At 44.8% G+C, this 21,574-nt stretch overlaps 1 protein-coding gene across 1 annotated transcript in view; it reads right to left on the minus strand.

Annotated features, from left to right (window-relative positions):
* TNFRSF21 (TNF receptor superfamily member 21) overlaps positions 1-21,574 on the minus strand; it is a 65,713-nt gene that overhangs the window by 19,405 nt on the left and 24,734 nt on the right. Inside the window, exon 4 of the mRNA XM_032340203.1 lies at positions 2,389-2,654. Coding sequence (XP_032196094.1) covers positions 2,389-2,654 — 266 coding nt within the window. The remainder of the gene's footprint in view (positions 1-2,388; positions 2,655-21,574) is intronic.

The raw sequence follows: 21,574 nt of genomic DNA on the forward strand, positions 1-21,574 counted from the left end.
CCGCAGTGACGAGGGCCTCACTCTCTCAATTTAGCACAAAGCCCTACCTATCCTTTCTCGAGTGCCCCTTCAGCTCAGTCATCTGAAGAAATACTTTAAATCACAAAAGTAATGTGTTTTCATTGCAGAAAATAATAAAAAAGAAAAATCCCTTCTAATCGTACCACCTGGATTTAGTACTAGAACATGAACATTTATGCTTTTTCCTTTCCCTAATGCTTTTGTTTTCCCATGGTTAGATTTATACTGAGAAACCTCCTTTTTCCTTAAAAATTAATTATGATCATCTTTCCATTTTATTTTTTTAATCTTTTTTTTTAAAGATTTTATTTATTTATTTGATATAGATCTCAAGTAGGCGGAGAGGCAGGCAGAGAGAGAGGAGGAAGCAGGCTCCCCGCTGAGCAGAGAGCCCGATGCGGGGCTCGATCCCAGGACCCTGGGATTATACCTGAGCCAAAGGCAGAGGCTTTAACCCACTGAGCCACCCAGGCGCCCCTCATCTTTCCACTTTATCAAGTATTCCATGTTAACGAAATCCTAACACTGCATCAACCACATTCTCCCTTTTTTGTAAGTATTGTCGAAAAGACGGTATGACTTATTCGCCAGGATCTCCATCCTTCTTCAGGTCTGCTGCTCATCCTACCAGCTCCTTCCTTAAAAGTCAGCATTCCAAGGAAGCCCATTCACATTTGAGCCATATTCTGACACCGTCCTCAGGAAGTCACAAGACACCGGTGTACGCCTTTGCATGTTTACCACGCATCTATTCATAAATATTTTTTTTCTGAAATTTCATATCTCAAAGAAGTTAAAAATAGGCCAGGAGTTCAAAGACTACTTTCGGCATCAATTAGCGCCTATAAATTTTATCCAGTCACTTAAATTAAAGATCCTCCTGATGAATGTTTACTCCCATAATGAAGAAAGACTACAACGTTGGTATAAAAAAATAGAAGCACTTGGACATCTCAAGTATATAAAATTGAGTCCCTTGATATACAAAATCTGGTACATAATGGTCATGAATTAGAGTTGATGGGGGAACCTCTCTCTCCAGCTCTTTAGGTAATGAATTTAGACCCCTGAAAAATAACAGCGACAGAATGGCCTTTTAAATTTTAAGTGGGGTTTTATCAGGTCTCGGTGGCAACATTTCCTTTACTTTGGGAATTTATTTGGAAACTTTAATTGAAGTTTGTGAGACCTAGAAATCCATACCCAAACTTGTACTTAATGGATGGCCTTTCAGGGATGCATACCAGGTTAAGGAAAGGCTAAGAAAAACCAGTTATGTTGTGATCATAACTGCCATTTAAAAAACACCTTCAGTGCATCAGGCATCCCACGTAACCTAATCTTAATTAGCCTATAAGGTTGGCTTACACATGAGAAAACGGAAGCAAAGAAAGTAAAGTAACTTGCCCTTGGTAACCCAGGTCATCAGTGTCAGAGCCAGGATTCAAATCCAGTGCTGTCGGGTTCCAAAGCCAAAGCTAAGTGACCATTTACTTAAGTTACCACTATTAGTAAATCCCCCTCCTGGGGCCCGTCACTTCCCATGTGATGTGCAGAATGAACAAGCCTAAGAAGAAGGACCGATCAATCCTGTTACCCTCTGCTGTCAGCACCACCAGCATCCTCAGAAGGTAAGACTAAGTATCCCTAAATGACATCACAAGAAGTATCCTGGGGGCATTGGCCGGGGAGCGGGAGAGGGGGTGAGAATAGGAAAAAAGATAAAAATAAAAATCTTCCTTCTTAGATGTGTTCCAAGTGTGTTATGCAAAATGAGACTGTACATGAGATAACAAGATGCAGATCTGGCTATACAGTCTGATGCTTGAACGTACCCCAAACACGGTGATTCTCAACTTTGCACATCAGCATTATTTCGGGAACTTTTTCAAATGGTGATTTGTGGTCCTTCCCCTAGAGATTCTGATCTGACTAGTCTACAGTAGGGACCAAGTATCAGAATTTTCTTTTAAAGATTCTAGATGGGGGCGCCTGGCTGACTCAGCCAGTTAAGTGTCTACCTTCTGCTCAAGTCATGATCCCAGGGGAACTGGGATGGAACCCCACATCAGGAGAGTCTGCATCTCCCTCTCTCTCTCTCTGCTCCTCCCATCAACTGTGCACCCTCTCTCTCTCTCTCTCTCTTTTTCTCTCTCTCACTCCCTCAAATAAGTAAAATCTTTAAACAAATCCCAGTTTAAAAAAAATAAATAAAGTTCCTAGATGATTGTAATGGACAACCACTGAGAACCACAGCCCTCAAAGAGAAATGTATGTGAACCAAAAGACCTGATACCTGTATTTTTCCTTATTATGTATCAAGGAGTGAAAGGTTAGTTGGAAAGACCAACAACCCAGGTACAATACCTGGGCCGTATCTTCCATCAGTCCCCGAATCTTCTCCACCACGTCGTTACGCCGGTGCTGGCGTAGGGCGCTGATAAGCTGGGCAAGGCTGGCCTCGGGCCCCCGGATGGTCCAGTGCTGTAGGGCGGCATAGGCCCGCTCATGGTCAGCTGTGTACCCATTGGAGAAAGCAGCCACTTCTCTCTCACTGGCATTGCACAGAAACTGGTAGATGTCCTTCCACTGGCTTCCGACCTGGGCTGCGACGAGTTTCAGGATGTCAATCCCTAAACCAGAAAGAAAATAAAATTTAAGACAAATCCAGGCACGGGAGGGAAGGTCTTTATATATAAAGCTATTCTGTTCTAATGGACTCAAAAAAGAAGCACGTTCTCCCATTGTTATTGGTCAAAGGAACGGACTGCCTTCTCTAAGCACTCAGCATCCGAAGCCCCTCCTGGGGACTAACTGGGTTCCCTCCTGCAAAGTTCACTCCCTGAATGCAGAGTGAGAAGAAGGACTAATCCTGGAAAGACAATATACAGCCCCCGAAAAAGCTGCTTGGAAAGCCAAACCCGAACGAAATAATCAGTGATTCCTTTGTTACTGCTAAAAACAAGAGTAACCCCATAGAGGCCCCCAGACCAAAAAAGTGGTGACTTCGTGAAATTAAGGAAAAAGTAAACCACAAATTAAAACTGACATGAAGTTGATCCAACACTGTCTAGTTACGTAAAGGGTCTTCAGATTCTAGCAATAATGTCCTTTATGTCAACCGACAGTAACCAGCCATTCCAGCCCCAGGGAGGCACTCCTGCAGGACTTCTGGCTCCTGGTGCTCCAATCCTATGCTCAACAAGCAACTTTCTGATCTATTATTCAGTCTCATAAGCTGACCTGTAGAGTTATAATGGAGACAGTAACCCAAATGACAGTATAGTAACAATCATGAGAGTCTCCCGGGTTTTATGTTAAGCATTGGCTCTTGGAACATTTTTATTAACGTTCCAAGTGCACAGATAAGACACAACACCTAGAAAACTAGTGATTTGCCCAATATCACAAAGGGAGCTGGGTGGAAATGCAACCCAACACACTGGGCAGTGTACTGTCATCTGCCATCAAGAGCTGATTTTCTAGATATTTTCACCAACAACTTTTGGGAGCACTTGTAACTGTCACTTGTAAACTGGGTCAGTGTGGGTCTGCAGTACTCAGATCTGAGGAGTGCAGTGTGTAATGCCAAATCCAATCCCGAAGCTGCAAGCTCAACAGGAACCCTTGGCACTGACCCTCTGTGAGGTACGGCTTTCCCTGAGCTGCACGCTGTGGTGTCCTCCTCTTCACAGCACCTTCTCTGGGCATTGGACACTGGCTTTGCACAAACTGATACATACGTTCATAGAGAACCTCACGGCATGGGATCTGGCAGTTTTTTTTTTTTTTAAAGATTTTATTTATTTTTTTACAGACAGAGATCACAAGTAGGCAGAGAGACAGGCAGAGAGAGAAGAAGGGAAAGAGGCTCCCAGCCAAGCAGAGAGCCCGATGCAGGACTCAATCCCAGGACCCTGGGATCATGACCTGAGCCAAAGGCAGAGGCCCCAACCCACTGAGCCACCCAGGTGCCCCAGGATCTGGCAGTTTACCACATGACGGGGTGGGGGGCGTGGTGAGTCCTCTCAGCCAATACCACGTCTTTGAATGAAGCCATACCCACATGCCCAGATACCAGAGTTATAATAGTTAACAATGTCTTTAAAACACTAACAATTTAAAAAAAAAGAAAAAAAAGTCAAGTTTCCAAGTAAAGTGGGGGAGTGGGGGAGAAAAGAGAATAAAGAAAAGCTTTCTATTATAGAGAACTAAATTTTTCAATTAACTAGAGGGGAGCTAGGGGAGAACAATCTTTTTTTTGCTCCCATCAGTTGTTGGTGAAAATATCTAGAAAATCAGCTCTCGGTTTTTGCCTAAGAAAAGAGCAATGCTAATTTCAGAAGTTTCTTTGGAAATGGAGGACCTGGTGTTTCCTCAACATAAATCCTCACTCTGCGATGCCAACCTGTAAAGGTGGATAACCTCCAAGAGTGTATACACATCCTAAATCAACCACCCGCAAATGGCTTTCGAAAACTAAGTTCCTAGGAGAAGGCTGCTTCCTTGTCAACTCTAAGAGTAGAATGCCACAGAGGGAAGCACTGGTACACTTTTCACATGATTTTCTCTGGCAGTGTTAAATACACTTGAACTAGCTGCTTTTCAATTTTCAGGGCAATGTCTGGCCAGATACAGAGCTTTTGATTTCAAGTAACAGGCTCCTCTTAAAAAAAATAAAAATAAAATAATAAAAATGCCATGTCCTACTTGAAACCCTGCAGGTAACGTTAAGGAGCAAACTAGCAATTTGTGACTGATGTGGTAGGTTCTTCCAAATACCGAAAGGCATGTTAGTCCCTGAATCTTAATTTGGGTTAACTTGACGAAGGCCCACAGTGCCTTACATGAAAACATGACTGCATTTTCTTGTACATGGGACCTTTGCTTAAATCTTCATAATGCCAGTGACAGTGTGGCTTTGGGCAAACCACTAACTGTCATGTCCATTTCCTCATTTGTACAATGGACATACTCACTACAGTCCCTGGGGATGAGCTGATTAACATTTTCTATAGACTTGATTTATTTTTAGAAGTACCCCATCATTATAAATGTTCCATATACTGAACACTAAAACTTAAGACTAAATGCATTTCTGAGGCAAATACCCAGCCTTTATAGAGTAATTACAGAGTTTAAAAGGCTCAAACATAACAACAGTTCCCTCTTCCAAAACCCAGTATTTATACTTTCTTTTCAGCCACAAAATAAAGAAAAAAGAGGAAAAAAGAAAAACACGAAGAATGGATACAATGAGATCTTCCATCAACCAACACTGACTGGAAGCTAAATATAAGGCCCACAAATCAGGTCTCATCTTATTTTTTTACTATGAAAACACGGAGTCAATGCGCAGAAACTGCCCCTGGGGCCGGCAGTGTTGTTCTCCACACCCCCTCTCATGGCACAGTTGATAAATCCAAAGGTGGCAGAGAGAACGGCTAGAGACAGCAGCCTTCCTGCATGGCTCAGGGTCCCAACAACGCAGCCGGGGAGGAGCCCGTGAGTGTGCTGTTCCTTGTCCCCACCCACCAAAGGGGAATGAAAAGCTTGCAAGGTATTTCAAGAATATTTGTTGAGCAGTCACTGCAGGTTACTGAGTTTGCTGGACTAATAACCTTTACAAAATTCTAATACAGAAATAATTTATCCCCAAGAAAATCAAGTAATGCCAATGAAACAAAATTTGTTGGGCTCTGAAAGTGTTCTTTGTTCAGAAAAAAAGTTTTAGGCAAAACTAAAGAATACAACTACAGAGAAAAGCAGGAAGATAATTAAACCGAATTAACATAGTAACCTGGGGGCTGGGGGTGGGAGGCGGAGGTTACTGGGTAAAGAAACAGAAGGGACTTCAAAGGGGGTCACAAGGTTCTATTTGCTAAACTGGATGCTGGGGAATTGGGTCTTCCTTTTATCTTATTACTTTATGATTGGTTCAAGGTCAGCTAGCTAGTTAATGGTACCTCTGTTGGTGGTACATGTAGTGTAGTGAGGAGCTTTATTACGCTGGAATTATAAACGCACTTGGGGTTGGATATGGTGTGTATGCTGCTTCCTCCTGGCCTGTTATTACTGACCAAGCAGATGTTGGGAAAGTTTTCTCTGGGGCTAAAAAGTTTATTTCTTTTCTTTAAAATTACAGCATGGTACCCTTAGGGGGGAAAAAGAGAGACAGGTCAAACTTTTTCTGTAAAGGGCAACAGTAAACGTATTAGGTTTTGAGTACAGGGAGGTCTCTTGCAATTCCTCCTGCAATATGAGATGGTTCACCAAGATGATAGTTCACCAACCCCTGAAACTTTCAACTTGAAGGGACCATCGCTGAATTATCAAATGGCATAAAGGTTTAGAAAAGCATTGTGTTAAAAAAAAAAAAAAAAAAACCCTTACACACACACACAAGATAATGCAAGCTCTCGCCCCAATTATGACTGTGACATGAGGGTGAGGGAAATGGAGACCAACTCTCTGACTGCCAGAGTGTCCCCATCACCTGCCCCATCAGAGTTCCAAGTTTTCATCCAGACTGGAGACAGATGTGTTGAATCCATCTGACTACTTTAGCTGAAAATGAAGCCAAATATCTTTTTTCTTAGGTTAAAAAAAACACATCCCTCACCCCACCGAAATGCAGACAGGGGTGTGTAGCTTAACTTTGCTTTTCCTGTGATGTCAGGTCCTAGAGCTCCGAGAAGGAGTCAAGCAAGCCCTCATTCATGAGACACTATTCTCACCAGGAGCTGCATGTAAGAAGGTGGCCCTGGCCCCAGGATTGAGCTTTCGAATTGTAAGGTGCTGGTCGTGGAAAGATCATGAATTTGGCCATCACAAGATAGGGTTTCAAATACCATGACCTGTTAGTCATGACCTCTAAAGTTTCAGCATCCACATCGATAAAAGAACATCACCACCTGTCGTCGCATAGGGTAGGAAAGGTGATTTATGGGATCAGTTAGTAAAACCGGTAAGCCAAGAGCCTGAGTACACACCGCTTTCACTTCCTCCATCCCCTCCATCTCTGCACAGACAAGTCGTCGGGGCGATGGACCTAAAAGGTGGGAGGAGTTTTGCAGAGACTTGGGTTTCAGCGCCAGGACGGTAGGTATGGAATGATGAAGGCAAAAGCCACAATCCTAGCTTCCTGCGCTTTCTGGAACCTCCCCAGTACATGTCAAAAGTACCACCACACAGAAGGGCTCCATTCAGAGAAAGGCTAAAGTCCAAGAAAAAGACATGCAGGGTGTCCCATCAGTACTTGCTGCTGACACTGCCCAGACCCCCATCAGGGAACATAAGAACAGAGGCATGAAGTCATCGACCGGGCTATTGTGGATGAAACGGCATTTTTCTTGTGCATTCTAAAATCCTGAATTAGATAGCATCTGGGTAACAACATTAACTTGAGTCTCTCTTTTTTTAAGTTCCATGTCAGCTCCAGTATACAAAAAAAAAAAAGAGTTCCACATCTTTTCATAAAAACCTGAATTGACCTTTATCATCAGAGAGGGTATTAAAGCTCTTTCCTTTTAGAGATAAATATCCAAAATGAGTGCCTTCCTTAAGAATCCACATTAAAGCCTCACTGGATGAGGGACGAAGGCCAGGGATGACGGAGCCAGAGGAAACAAACAAAGACTGTCTGTAACACACAACACAGCACCCAGTCCACACTCCACACCCAGCTTCACACAGAACGAGTGCATGGGAGAGTGAGTAGGTTATAAACTCTGTGATGGTCCCAAATTCTCATCATTTAAAAGACTCGAACATTCCCATGGCATCTCCTATACTTGAAATGTAACATTGGTTCTCATTATTCTTCTAGAAAGAGAGATAGGCAAATAATGAGAAAATTCCCATCGAGGCAATTAATACACAACCTCCTCCCAGGAGAGCTGACTCCACAGTCACCCCCATGCTGGTTTCTGTACACACAGCAGTCTCCTGTGAGGTCCACAAACAACAGGAGACCATGATCTCAAGATTCTCGCCCCTCTATCATCTCCCTAATTCCTGCCCCTTGGACATTGCTGTTAATCAGCACACGCTGGGGCCTCAGGCTTTTAAGCTGCAGTTACAGGGCAGCGCATTCAAAGTACATACACAGCAACAAATGTCAAGTTCGAAATCTGAATACAAGCGTGGCTTTAGCCTTCCTAGAATTGATATTCTTCCCAATACAATGGCAATGTCCTCATTGATGACTTTTTTGACCACCCTCTGCCCAATCCCCATGTTGACTTTGACTACCATTATCTCCAGCACCTAGCACATACTAGGAATAGGATGGATGGATGGATGCATGGATGGATGCATGGATGGATGAATCCCTTTTTTGTTAGCTTCCCCTCTTTCCTGATCCCCTACACCACCTTTTATCATCTCATTAATCTTTATAACTGCAGCCATTGAGAAGCTGGGGGGGCCACAGGCTAACACTCCCTTGTGGTGAAGCCATGCCAGATCTCATGTGGTCCCTGATGGGTGGAAGCTGGGCTTCCTGGCACAGGAACCAGTTCTTATGCAAGAGTCTCTCCCTCTGGCGGTGCCCTCTCCCCCATCAGGGCCCACCACATCCATGTCAGGCGCCAGAGGAAAAGTCTTCCAGATTCTGCCCCTGCAGAGAGGAGCTGTCTAGACCAAGATCTGTCTGGCCAGATTACACAATAAGTGCTTCTAAGAGCAACAAACCCAAAACATGCGCATGTGTTTTGTAATAACTAGTATATCATAGGATGATTTTTAAAAAATGGGCTATCAACAGGGATCACTCCCAATGCATCACACAGGAAACTGCTTTATCAGTGCTTGGGAGCTCAGAATGCCCCAAGTTAAAAATAGTCTTTGCCTCGTTGAAGTACAAATGTTAGAGGAACTGCTTAGTCTTTATTTTAACCCAAAAGTTGACTTCTGAAGCTGAATTAATCACTATCTTATTGAAGGTTCAATGGGCAATCATAATAAGCTCAGATGAAGTCCAGAAGCTACTAAAACCACAGTGCAAAGGTCTCATAAAGCTAATGATGCACTGTTTACCGAACTACCGATACAAGTTCTATCAAAACAATATACAATTTTCCGGATGGAAAAAACAGATATCACTGAGGCCGTGAGGAAAACCAATAACCTTTTATTTCATCCCATGGAAGAAAACAAAAAGAACAAGGTCAAAAATGGCTCCTATCTCCTGGTCTTAGTCTATGTCTGAAGCTGTTCATTTATTTATCTAACAAAAATGTACAGAGCAGCGACCACACCGACACTATTCTAGGCTCTGGGGGCACGGCGGGACATACAACAAAACCAAAGCCTTTCCTTGTCCTGGGGGACACGGGAAGTAATAAAATACTCAGTGATAGATAGTGAGGCATGCTAAAGGGAAAAACAGATCAGAGACCAGGGATGGGAAGGCAGGACTGACATTTTAGAATTGGGGCCTCCTCCCTCAGAGCTAAAAGAAGGCCTCGCTGAAGTAACATTTAAATTAAAAAACATTTAAATCATGCTGAAGTAAGACAGCATGTCACGCAGGAATGTGAGACAATGGACTCCTAGGCAGAGGGAACAGCGGGTCTGGGGAAGGAAGGGCGTTGGCATACACGAGGAGGAGTAGGGAGGCTGGTGTGGCGGAAGCCAGTGGGCAAGGGGGAGGGTGACGGGGTCACAGGCTGAGAGACAAATGGGAGTATGGATTGTTCTGGGTCTTCAGGCTGCTACTCCGGGTGCAACAAAAAGTCACTGGAGACTTTTAAACAAAGTCTCAATGTCTCAGTTTTGAAGGACATCATTTGACTTCCATGTGGACAGGATCATTCTGGATGCTGTGTCAGGAAGACATAGAAAGTGCCCGGGCAGAGGAGGAGCCCACAGACATCCTCCAAGGGAGGGGACTGACTTCATTTGGGGCAGAGGGGCCACAGTGGAAATGATAGGAAATGGTCAACTTCTGTATATATTTTGAAGGAAGAGCTGATGGGATTTGCTACCGGGTTTGCTAACTATGGGGTGTGAAAGAAAGGGAAGGAGGCTCTCTCTAACGTTCTGGCCTGAGGAACTGGAAGGCTGGAGGGGCCTCTTTCTGCAACGGGTGACTGACGTGGGAGTGTTGTTTGGAATTTGGTTTAGACATCTTAGCTGTCAAGCATCTAGACATCCGGGTTGGTCACACAAGTGAGAGGATATTTGCATGTTGCATCCAGATACGAGAACCAGGTTGGATCTATGCACTTGGGAATAAGGAGCAGATGGACGGTCTTTAAAGGTCTGGGTCACCACAGGAAGGGGAATGTGCAGGCAGAAAAGAGGTGCAAGTCCTCAGCCCTGGGGCCATCTACTGTTCACAGGTCATGTGAAAGAGAAGGAGGCAGCCAAGGAGATGGAGGAGGAGTAGCCAGAGAGGTGGGAGGAGGACCCCAGGAACAGTGTCCTGGAGGCCAGGGGAAGGAAGTGTTCTGGGCAGAAGGGAATCAAGTGTGTTAAATGCTGGCGACAGGCCAAGCACAGGAAACTAAACTAACAGTTCAGTTACAATCATGTTGTCAGACTCTATAGAAAAGATGCAAGATCGTGGCTAAGATCCCGCCATATTTCACGGATTCTAAGACATCTGAATGCGTATTTGAATCAATGCCTTTTCATAGCTTGGTCACAGTGGGTTTTCTTCCTTAGTGGAATATAAAAAAAATGGTATGTCACCATCAGTGGTGTCTTAGATCTGATAAAACATAGTAAGAGTCATTATTTTTTTAACATATAAACTTGAACCCAACTACGTTTTAAAAGTCGACATAACATCAACACACTTAATGTGTCAAATTCTGTGCACAGCCTTTGATGTTAACAACCAGTTATTCGTGAAGAACGAGCAACAGAAATCTAGAAATTCCTCCTCCTCGGCAAAATCTGCTTACATAACACCTGACCAGGCTGATTCAAGGGCACTCATTTTTAAGAATTTTTTTTGTTTCTATTTGTATTTTAGTCCTCTGTGGGGAAAACGCTAATTTGTCTTTCAATACCCCAAAGAGCTTAAATTTAAAAGCTGCTAGTTAGGTAAATTACAAAATAAAATACGCACTTAAAATTTAAGTACCTTCTCCATAAAGCCTAGAGGAAGACGTTATCAGTGGGCCAACCTGGGGGGGTTGGGGTGGACAGCAGGCTGTGACACCACAGGGCAAATGCCCCTCTCTGGCCACTTTGTGCACGAGATGATGCTTTTTAGGCTACAGTGATAAGAGGAGCTTTTCCGCTGCAACAGTTCTGTCCACTGTATAATTGACAGACATCCTCAGAGGTTAAACAGAAAGGTGCTGTCTGCCGGAAGTGGCATCACTGGACACAAAGATGGAAAAGGCAGTGGGGTGAGGGGTTCATGGGGAAAAAAGCCGCTTCCAGCCTCTGGAAAATCACTGTGGTAGGGTAACCCCTGCGGAGGGGGCAAAGGACACGGTGGCCTCTTCAGTGAGACATTGTACTCCCTTCAGCCCAGCTTCCTGGTGTTTCCACTTCAAGTTCTCATAGGAAATGTGGGCCAACAGTAAGGTGACGTCTGGAATTTTTGACAAGGTGGCTTCAGGCAAAAAAGGAAGATTTCTCTGCCTGCAGCTGTCTGCTATCTGAGGCTGGGAAAACCCAAGTTCAACAGATGCGACCTCTGATTAGCAAAGCACCTCTGACTTACTGGTCACCGCCTTTATTTATTACAAGAACCCTCGGAGCCATAAGCCCATTGGGTATCTGGCTTTCGAATTTTCTCCTTTCAAGCAATCGAAGAAAAAACCGAAAAGCAGGAAATCAGTGTGACTTCTACAAAGGACAACTCTTGACTGATGACAATTTTGTAGTTGGTTTCCTTCAGAACAAGCTGGGCTTTGCTAAGGGCAATAACGTTTTCTTAATGCCGCATGATTAAAAATAAAAAAATCAGCCATAGAAACCTAGCTATTTCCAGCCTCAGGTGATTCATGGGAAATCCAGACTGTAAGAATCACGGGGCAGTATCTAGGGTCAGACTGGAGTCCAAGTTTAAAACCTGGCTTTGCCACTTCTTAGCTGCGTGACCTGGAGCGAGTTACTCCCTCCACCTCAGTTTCCTCATCTGTAAAATGGTAATGATAGTGGCCTACCTCCCAAAGTCACGGAAATTAGGTTAATATTTAGAAAATACCTGGAGCAGGATATGGCGCTCAGTCAGCATGAGATAAGTCTTTGTTGAAGAAAAGTAAACAAGATTTAATGGCAGCAAGAGAGAGACCTTTCTTATAAGGTTAGAAAAATAGATTTCATAATCACAGTGTAAGAGGTCATCTTTGCATCCCAGAATCACTTCATGATCTTGCCTATGTCAATACTAAGAGACACCCCACAGGGTCACTTTAGGGGGAAAAAAAGGGAGTGGAGAAGTACTTATTATCCAATTCCTAACACACTTCATTTGTTCTTCTCTGAATGCTGCATAGAGAAGTTTTCATAATTCAGTTGAAATGTTTTAAGTCATTCCTGAAACCTGATGGAAGAGAATATTGATCCTGTTCAAATGGGGCATATGAGGCACAGCTTCTGGTTACTGGACATCTGTCCCCTAACCAGTCACTGAAACTTTGGGGAAAGACTCGTGCCAGAAACGCCATCCCTGTTAGACTGCCTCCCTGGAAAGAGGAGGAAGGCTGCAGAGCTGGGAATCCAAGAAAAGGGTTTCCTTTACAACCCCCATAAAAACCAATTCTCCTGCACCTGACCCATCCTAAAGGAGGAACCACAGGTTGGGAAGGAAGGAAACACATTTCCTAAACCTATCATTGGAATTCCTAAGGACCAGAACAAAGAATGCTGTTCTTGAGTAAAAACCTAAAGACAATGCAGATGAGAAGGGATAGGTTTTGCTTGTTTGCTAGGTAATGTGGGACGATGTCACATATAGCTCTGCTTGAGCAGTGGCTTGTGGATAGGGGAAAAGATGGAAGAAACAAAAGATATATTACCAGAAATTCTTCGAATCTAAAAGGTAGCACGGGTCAAGGACTACGTCCTGAACTTTACACAAGCAAATTATTCCCGGTTCTGAAGCAGCACTGTTTCCCCCAAAGAACAGTCTTTAAACCAAATTGGGATACTCATCTTATACAAATAAAGTTATGCAACCAAGTTATGCAAATACGAGGTTTAACCCCCAAGCCAGCTAGTCTACACTTGAACTTCATCTTGGGGTTTCAAGCCTGAGATACGGAAGCAGTTTGGCTGTGGACTGTGTTTAACTTCACCATTCAGTTTTTGCAACACTGAAGGATAGGATTTCAGAATGGAAGATGTTAGAGATAAATGAATCCAAGTCCTTCGTCACTCCAGTGAGCACCACCAGGCCCCACAAGCTCCATCCCTTTCCACAGCTTCCCTCTCCATCAACGGTGGCCCACTGCACCTGTCCCCCGGGGCATAGGGTGCTCGCCACCCCCAATGGCCCCAGGCCACACTCTCACCTCAGCAGTGCTCCTCACACCATGAGGGCAGGCTGGGTGAGCAAAAGCCCTTTGTCTCACCCTCAAGAATGCTGAGAACCAGATGCCATGTGCCACACCGTCAGTTCCCTTCAAGCTCTTCTTGTGCTGCTCAGTCAGGCCTTGAGGCGTATTATGGCCAACGTTCTTAGTATAGATATTTTCTCCACAGCCATTTTTCCTGGCCCCTATGACTCACTAAGTCTCACACTTAACGGAGTTCTACTTGGGCTGAACATCAGATACAACCGTGTCTTACCCTGACATCAGCTCTGCATAAATGCTTAGTACAGCTCAACTTCCTGACTATCCTCTGAGGAAAGGGAGAAAGGAAAAAAAAAAGCCGAGCTGGCACCTTGATCAATATTACAGATGATCTCATTTGATCTTCAGAAACAACCCCATGAGACGGGAGTTCTGTCCACATTCCAGATAGAAAAACTGAGGAGAGGATCAGTAGCTTGGCATAGTTGCCTAGTGAGGGCCGAGGGTCAAAATCGGAGAGTCCAACCCATCAGCCCTCATCCCTCACAGCACCATGCTACCTCCCCGGGGAAAGCACCGCGTTACCAACCCCGTCTTTCCTGAGTTTTGGTTGCTTCTTTGAACATACATCTTTTGAATATGTCTTCCGCCAACTCCTACTTCCCTGCATGGCATCATAGAAAAGGAGAAAATGGAAATAATGGACAAATGAGTTACAACAATATATTTGCAATAGTCTAGGCTTCAAATGTCTGCCCACACCACACCCCTCCTCCTCCAAACACTGGAGGGACACAAGTGAGCAGCGGTGTTGCACACTCGTTAACCAGCTCAGAATTCAAGGCCAACTGCCTGAGTGCCAGTCCTGGCTCACGATGGACTTGAGGTATGATCTTTGTCAGGTCATGCAACCCTTCTGTGCCTTCTACATTCTTAATATGTAAAATGGGCATGATCCTGACATTAGAAGGTTGTTCTAGGAATTAAATAAGAAAGTACCTATAACCACAGAATAGTGCCTGGCACACACTAAGCATTCAATAACCGTGAAGTATTATTTCTCCCTCTTCCCCCAAACCAGTGTGTCAATAATAAGGCTTTACACAGATTCCCTTGGAGCAATTTCCTTAGAGAGCAATTCTGGACAAGTAAAACTTGAGTTCAAGTCAGAGAATGTCAAGAGCAACCAGGAAGGTGCTCAAGTGCCTAAAAGACCGACTAAGAGGGTGTAAAGAAAGGATAAATGAAGGGGGGGGGGGATGATTCTGCCTCTCCAAGGTCAAGGTGGGAATGTTCCACGTATACTTGAAGAGCTTTAAGCATTTCTTTACTTTCACCTGTAGCCCAGATCTAATTCATCTCCAGCCATCAGCTTCTTCACTTCTCCAAGTCTGAAATTACCCAATTAAAATGATTAATTAAGCTAAACATCACGACCTCCAGCCCCCACTGAATGACCACCTAGCGGCCATTAGCATTCCCATGAAGGCAATCCAGGGAGAAACAAGCCAGAAGATGTCCCCCTCCGAAACATGCCTTCAACTTTCTCTCCCTCATTCACTCCTGAGTCCCTGAGGCCAAACGGCTAACTAAGTTCTCAGGTCCCACAGCCACAGCCTTCAGTAGCCTCACAAGCAAACAGCCTCTCCATTTTGTCATTCAAGAAACTGGAGAAAATGCTTTCAAACCACAACAGCCTTTGTACTGGGCAGAACCCTATAGTCCTCTGAGCAGAGAGGCAACATGGAAAATATAAAAATCACCGTCCCAGGAGTTAAGTTATGTCCACATAACCCTGGGCAAGGCACTGTTCTTCCCTGAGATTCAGATACAAGTGTACCCTCCTTGTGACCAGTGCAAAGCTATTCTCGGGAACTCTGCTGTGGCTGGGGTTTCCTGGCTCATAGGAGACCACCAAGGTCTCCCTCTGCATAAAAATTCAGAAATGCACGAGAGCCCTGGACACAGCTTCTCCACTGCAATTGAGGTGACACACTTGAAGAAACTGAAAGACCCAGAAGTAGTTTTCTAACTGCTGCTTAGTCTCTACCATGCTACCAAAATGTCTCACACTCTCCCTGAAAGCTCGCACTGTTACTGCACATTCTCTTGGGCCCCCCCAATTGTGCGTCCTGGCTTAAGTGGAAATTTTCGCTGCCCCGACCTTACTCTCTTGCAAGCAGGAGGGCAAGCTCTCCCATGCGGCAGTGAGCACACAGGCCTATCTTCGGCATCGGGCGTTGGTGTGGGGCTAAGCCTGGCCTCTTATCTCTGCCCTGCAGCCCCTGCACTCTACTCCCTGGCACCCGCAGGATCAGTCAGGGCAGTGTTTCCCTGGACAGACTTTGATGGGACGGCAGTGCACTCGGTCACAGCAAAATGGCCACATAGATCAAAATCAGGCGACCCTGTGGTGAAGGGTTCAAGTTCCTTTATTTTACGAACAAAGTTGAGAATCAGACAGAGCTAGTCTTCTGCTGGGAATCATGCAGCATTTGAGAAGAACCAGATCTGGATTTCAGGTCTCACAGGCCAATGTCATTTCTGCTGCCACGGCTCCTCCTGTGCGCTGCCGTCCAGACTCGAGAGAACTAGCCCATGGCTCCACTCAGCCAGCTCATCCTTAAAGGATGGCATCTGGTGAATGGATAAAGAAGATGTGGTATATAGATATATACACAATGGAATACTATGCAGCCATCAATAGAAATGAAATCTTGCCATTTGCGACGACATAGATGGAACAGAGGGTATTATGCTTAGCGAAATAAGTCAATCAGAGAAAGACAATTATCATATGATCTCTCTGATATGAGGAAGTGGTGATGCAACATGGGGGCTTTGTGGGGGTAGGAAAAGAATAAATGAAACAAGATGGGATCGGGAGGGAGACAAACCATAAGAGACTCTTAATGTCACAAAACAAACTGAGGGGGGCGAGGGGAGAGGTGGAGTTGGGAGAGGGTGGTGGGGTTATGGACATTGGGGAGGGTATGTGCTATGGTGAGTGCTGTGAAGTGTGTAAACCTGGCGATTCACAGACCTCTACCCCTGGGGCCAATAATACATTATATGTTTATATAAAAAATTAAAAAAAAAAAATGGATGGCATCTGGGATGTCCTGACCCTATGTGGCAATCAGCATGCCTCCCTTCCACTCTCCTCCACAGCACTAGTCAGTCACTGAACTAGGATATTCACAGCCATTCACTCTCTTGGTTTCTCTTTGAGGACAACAGGGGTGCACTGGAGTCTACAGCGGGTTGCATCTGTCTCCTGTCCCTCACTCCACTCTCTCCACTCAAAGTCTATCGGTTCCCTGAGCAAGCAGATGAAGGGGGGGGGCAGGCCACTCCCCAAACGACTCATTCTCTCTCCACGGCTCTGGTGTGCCTGAGAGACATGTTGTAGCAAGTGCATGGTACCTCTGTGGGTGGCAGACCCGTGAGGTAAGACCGAGATGTCCTGGTAAAAACTAGTCTTTTTTCAGAAGGGCACGAAGGAGAAATGGAGCTATTTTTAAGCAAAATACAGGATAACTGCCGCGTTTTCCTCACTCCCACATGTATCTCATGGTCCTGTTTTGTAACTCATCCCTTCAGCGGTCTGCAGACTAGGTAACAGTCTAATAGAAATATATTAAATAAATAATCATGTTAATTAATTAATATTAATTAATATAAATATACAAAGGAACACTTATGGCTAGAACTCAAGAAGCTCTCCAGGAAGAACTAGTCTGCTTCTTTAAGTACAGCTGCGCACATGATAAAGGCAAATACTTCAGCCTTTTTCACGGTCATCCTTGCTGGGGGTGAATCAGGAAACCAACGGAGAGATTACCAGAGGGGACAGTGGGGCTCATGAGTCATCTCTACCATCATCAACCGCCCTCGTCACAACTACTACTTGCAGACAATTGGCCCCACTGCCGGCAACGTACTGCGTGCTGGGCACACACTCAGTTCACTCTCACAACAAACCAGGCACTATTACGACTCCCATTTTACCCATAAGGAAAATGAGGCACAGGGGGTTAACTAATGGGACCTGGATCACGTAGCTAGTAAGTGGAACCAGATTCCAGAGTCTTTGCTCTTCAGCGCTTATGGTAACACCTTTTTTTCCCAACCTTCTAAACAGAGGCCCAGAGAAGTATAAGGTTTTCACTGAAAGGAACGGGGAATGGAAAATCCAGAATCTGAGAACCCAGCCAGCTTTATTGCTGTCGTTTCTAGTTCGTGAGACTGCTTTCCCTCCCAGGCCCCCTTACCTCTCGCCTCAGACCCAACCACAGGACTCCCATACTTAAGTCCCGGCTTAAGGTCTCCCCAGCAGACCAAGCCCTCTGGTTGGTATAAGTAGAAAGTACACAAGCACGGAAGCATTCGCAAATTAGCAGTTTTCTCCCTCCTCACGTCTCCCAGCTCCCCAGTGTCCACGGTCAAAGTTTCCACTTTGAAGAAGCGAATCAGATGGAGGAATACCAGGATGTTTTTGCATATTTTAAAGCACAGCTATCATGGAAGCCTCCTTAAGCTCTGAATACTAATTCTTGGTATCTGTGGCAATCTTGTATCAAGAACCCACCTTCAGATCTTTATGTTAAATCCCTAATACCAAATATTATCACAACTCAAAAGGAAAAAATCCAATAGTTCAATGGGTTGAAAACCAACCAACCTTGAAAAGGATTAAGTGGATTAATTAGCTCATGGGCAGAACTTTCTATGATGGAAATGTTTTCTATCTGTCCTGTCCAATATGGTCATTACTAGCCACATGCAGCCATCGAGCCTTTGAACTGGAGCGGGTACAACTGAGGTATTGAATTTTTTTATTTTCATTCATTTCACCTTTAAATTACACAGGGCAGGTGGCTCCCATATAGGCCAGCTGGGCTCCAGACCACCCTTCCCAGGACCCTGTGCTACTAACCAGGCATGGGGTCACACAGTAAAACCCAGTTGTCCGCTCTCTAAGGACTTCAAAGCAATGTGGGGAGACAAACCACATACACACACACAGGTCAGCAGTGACAGTAAGAGCTACAGGAATTACAAAACAGCATCTTAGAATCTAGTTCTACAGAAAGAGCCCTTTACCCTTTGGTTACTGGGTTTACAAAACAGTCAACTACAGAAAGAACATTGTCAGCTCCTTGTACTATGGCTTTTGCGGTCCTTATATGTCCTGTACTTAAAGTAGCTACACCTGAAGGGTCACTGCCCCTGCCAAAGTCTTCCTATCTCCCCAAGACACGGGAGGAAGAATGCGCTAATCAGGAGCTAAGCTCAGTGCAAACGAGATAAATCCAATTCCTGTTTCTCTCATTTTATTTTCTCTTCATAGCCTTAAGTATGAGAGAAAAAGAAAAAATGATCAGGGAGAAATACTATCCATCTCTTGCTCCTTTGGTCACTTTGCAGGGCCCTCCTCACTGGATGTTCCTCTCATCAGCACGAGCATTTTCAGCAGGATTTCTACTCCTCAACCTGTTTTTCAAACTTGCCCTCCGAAGCCCTAGGCCAACCGGTTGGCCAGGAAGCCAACTTCAACCTTCTGCAAATAGTCAAAGAGAACAGGGAATAAAGGAAGGAAGAAGAGAGACAGATAGGAAAGGGAGAGAGAGGAGGGAAAAGGGAAGGAAAGGTAAATAGAAATGGCCCATAAAGGAGCAGTGAAGACAGCGCAGAAGTTGATGGCCATCCTCAGGATCCCCGTTCTCAAGGGGGCCTGGACCACAGTTCTCTATCTTCTGTGGTTACCAGGAAGCGAATGGCATGACTATTTCAAGATTGTTTGAGCTTCTTGCATTGCAACATATGGCCGGTTAAGTACAGACCAAATTTCACTATCTTCACTTTGGTGCCTTTTGTGACAAAACAAACAAAACAAAAACTACTGTTTCCCATGTAACCTCCCAGTTAATGTGAACCCACACTCATTCTTAACTTCAGATGGACTATTCTGGATGCACCACTTGCCTCATTGTGTTGGGCTCTACTACAGAAAGAACTAAAGTTTTTTAAAAGTGACAGAAACAGGGGCGCCTGGGTGGCTCAGCGGGTTAAAGGCTCTGCCTTCGGCCCGGGTCGTGATCCCAGGGTTCTGGGATCGAGCCCCGTGTCGGGCTCTCTGCTCAGTGCAGAGCCTGCTTCTCTCTCTCTCTCTCTCTCTCTCTCTCTGCCTGCCTCTCTGCCTACTTGTGTTCTCTGTCAAATAAATAAATAAAATCTTAAAAAATAAAAAAATAAAAAAAAATAAAAGTGACAGAAACGTGGCAATGGAGCGTTAACAAGAGACATACATCTTGATGACACTCGGACCCGGTAATGAACTCTCACACAGGCTCTTGTGTCTAAAAATTCTTTTTTTTTTTTTTTAAGATTTTATTTATTTATTTGACAGAGAGAGATCACAAGTAGGCAGAGAGGCAGGCAGAGAGAGAGAGAGATGAGGAAGCAGGATCCCTGCTGAGCAGAGAGCCCGATGCGGGACTCGATCCCAGGATGACCTGAGCCGAGACCTGAGCCGAAGGCAGCGGCTTAACCCACTGAGCCACCCAGGCGCCCCTCTTGTGTCTAAAAATTCTGAAGGGACTTCTAATTCTGTTGCTGCTGGAGACCTATTACAGGGAACCACAGTACAGTCCCAACCTACCAGACGCAACACTGCAATGACTTCAGAAAGGAAGGAAGCACACAAGGTACCACAGCACATTCACTCCTCAATCCTCCTGGCTACATAGTGTCTCACCCACTGTTTCCAACACTAGCATTCCGTGAAAGTGGGATGGCAGTTTTCTAGAGTTCAACTTTAAAAAACCGAAGTCCACAGTAGGTAGAGAGGGGTGAGTGGGGCCTAACAGAGAAGAGGCTGTCATTGGTGACAAAGATGGGAACCAAGACCCCAGTTTCAGAGTGCGGATGGTCTCTAAGGCACTCAGGATCTTGGGCACGTCTGCTGAAGGCAGGCGGGGGTAAGGGAGGTCCTGCACACCCTTTTATAGGGCATGCCCCAGAGCTAGGTGATTGTATCCCCACTCTCATCCTCATGAACAATTCAGTGGGAAAGGATGAGGACCACATTAAGACCTTATTATACAGGATCATCGGCTGCCCAGAACTCACAGTGATCAGATCAAACAGGTAGAGTTTCTAGAGGCCTCTCTGAGTCTCTGGGATGGTTTTTATGAAACAGAACCTCTCTTTGTAATGGGATTTTACCTGGTTGTACCTTTGAGAATAGCAATTTGGAAAGAGGAGACCTTCCTCAGGAAAAAAACAAAACCAAACCAAGCAAAAAAACACCATAAATATAAACATCTCGACGCAAAAACCTGGGGGAAAGGTTAATCTATGGGAAGAGGGGGTTGCCCCTGAATGAGACTATTGTTATTTAACTGGAAAAGCATCTCGCCCAGGTCCTGCTATCCTAGGAGGCATGGTCCGGCTTTGTTTGATTTGGCACTGGTATTCTTTTTACGAAACAGAATATTGTTTCAAGGACACGGGCACGGAAGTTTACAAGGTGACAATGGTCAGAGGAATGTCTAAGTTCCTGCATTAGGCTGCTTTCTGCTGCTGGACCCAGTTTTACTTCTACGATTCCCAGTGTTCTCAAGAATTCTGACAACGAGGCTGCAAAAGAGCATTTAGAAATACAGCTGATCGGGATCTAATCCATAAGTGCAACCACTAGAGCCACAAAGTCACTTCTTTAATAAAGTGGGAGAAGAGTTCCAGACATTTACAAATCCAGCAGGATGTTCTAAGCTAATTTTCTCCTAATGAGATAGATCAGAATGAGTGTTCCGACCGGTCACTGAAAGGGCAATTCAATGAAATACCCGATCCTGGACGGATCCTAGACCAGAGGAAGAAGAGATGCTATCAGTCAAGGGCTTTCCTGGGTCAATCAGCAACACTGGACTACGGACAGTGAATTAAAATATCATATCCATATTAAATCGATTGAGTTGAAAACGACCACATTTTTTTTTTAAAGAGACTGTCCTTATTGTCAGGAAATACATACCAAGGTATCTAGGCATAAAGTGCCATGC

Source organism: Mustela erminea, chromosome 4 (assembly GCF_009829155.1).
Source record: "Mustela erminea isolate mMusErm1 chromosome 4, mMusErm1.Pri, whole genome shotgun sequence".
Classification (NCBI taxonomy): Eukaryota; Metazoa; Chordata; class Mammalia; order Carnivora; family Mustelidae; genus Mustela; species Mustela erminea.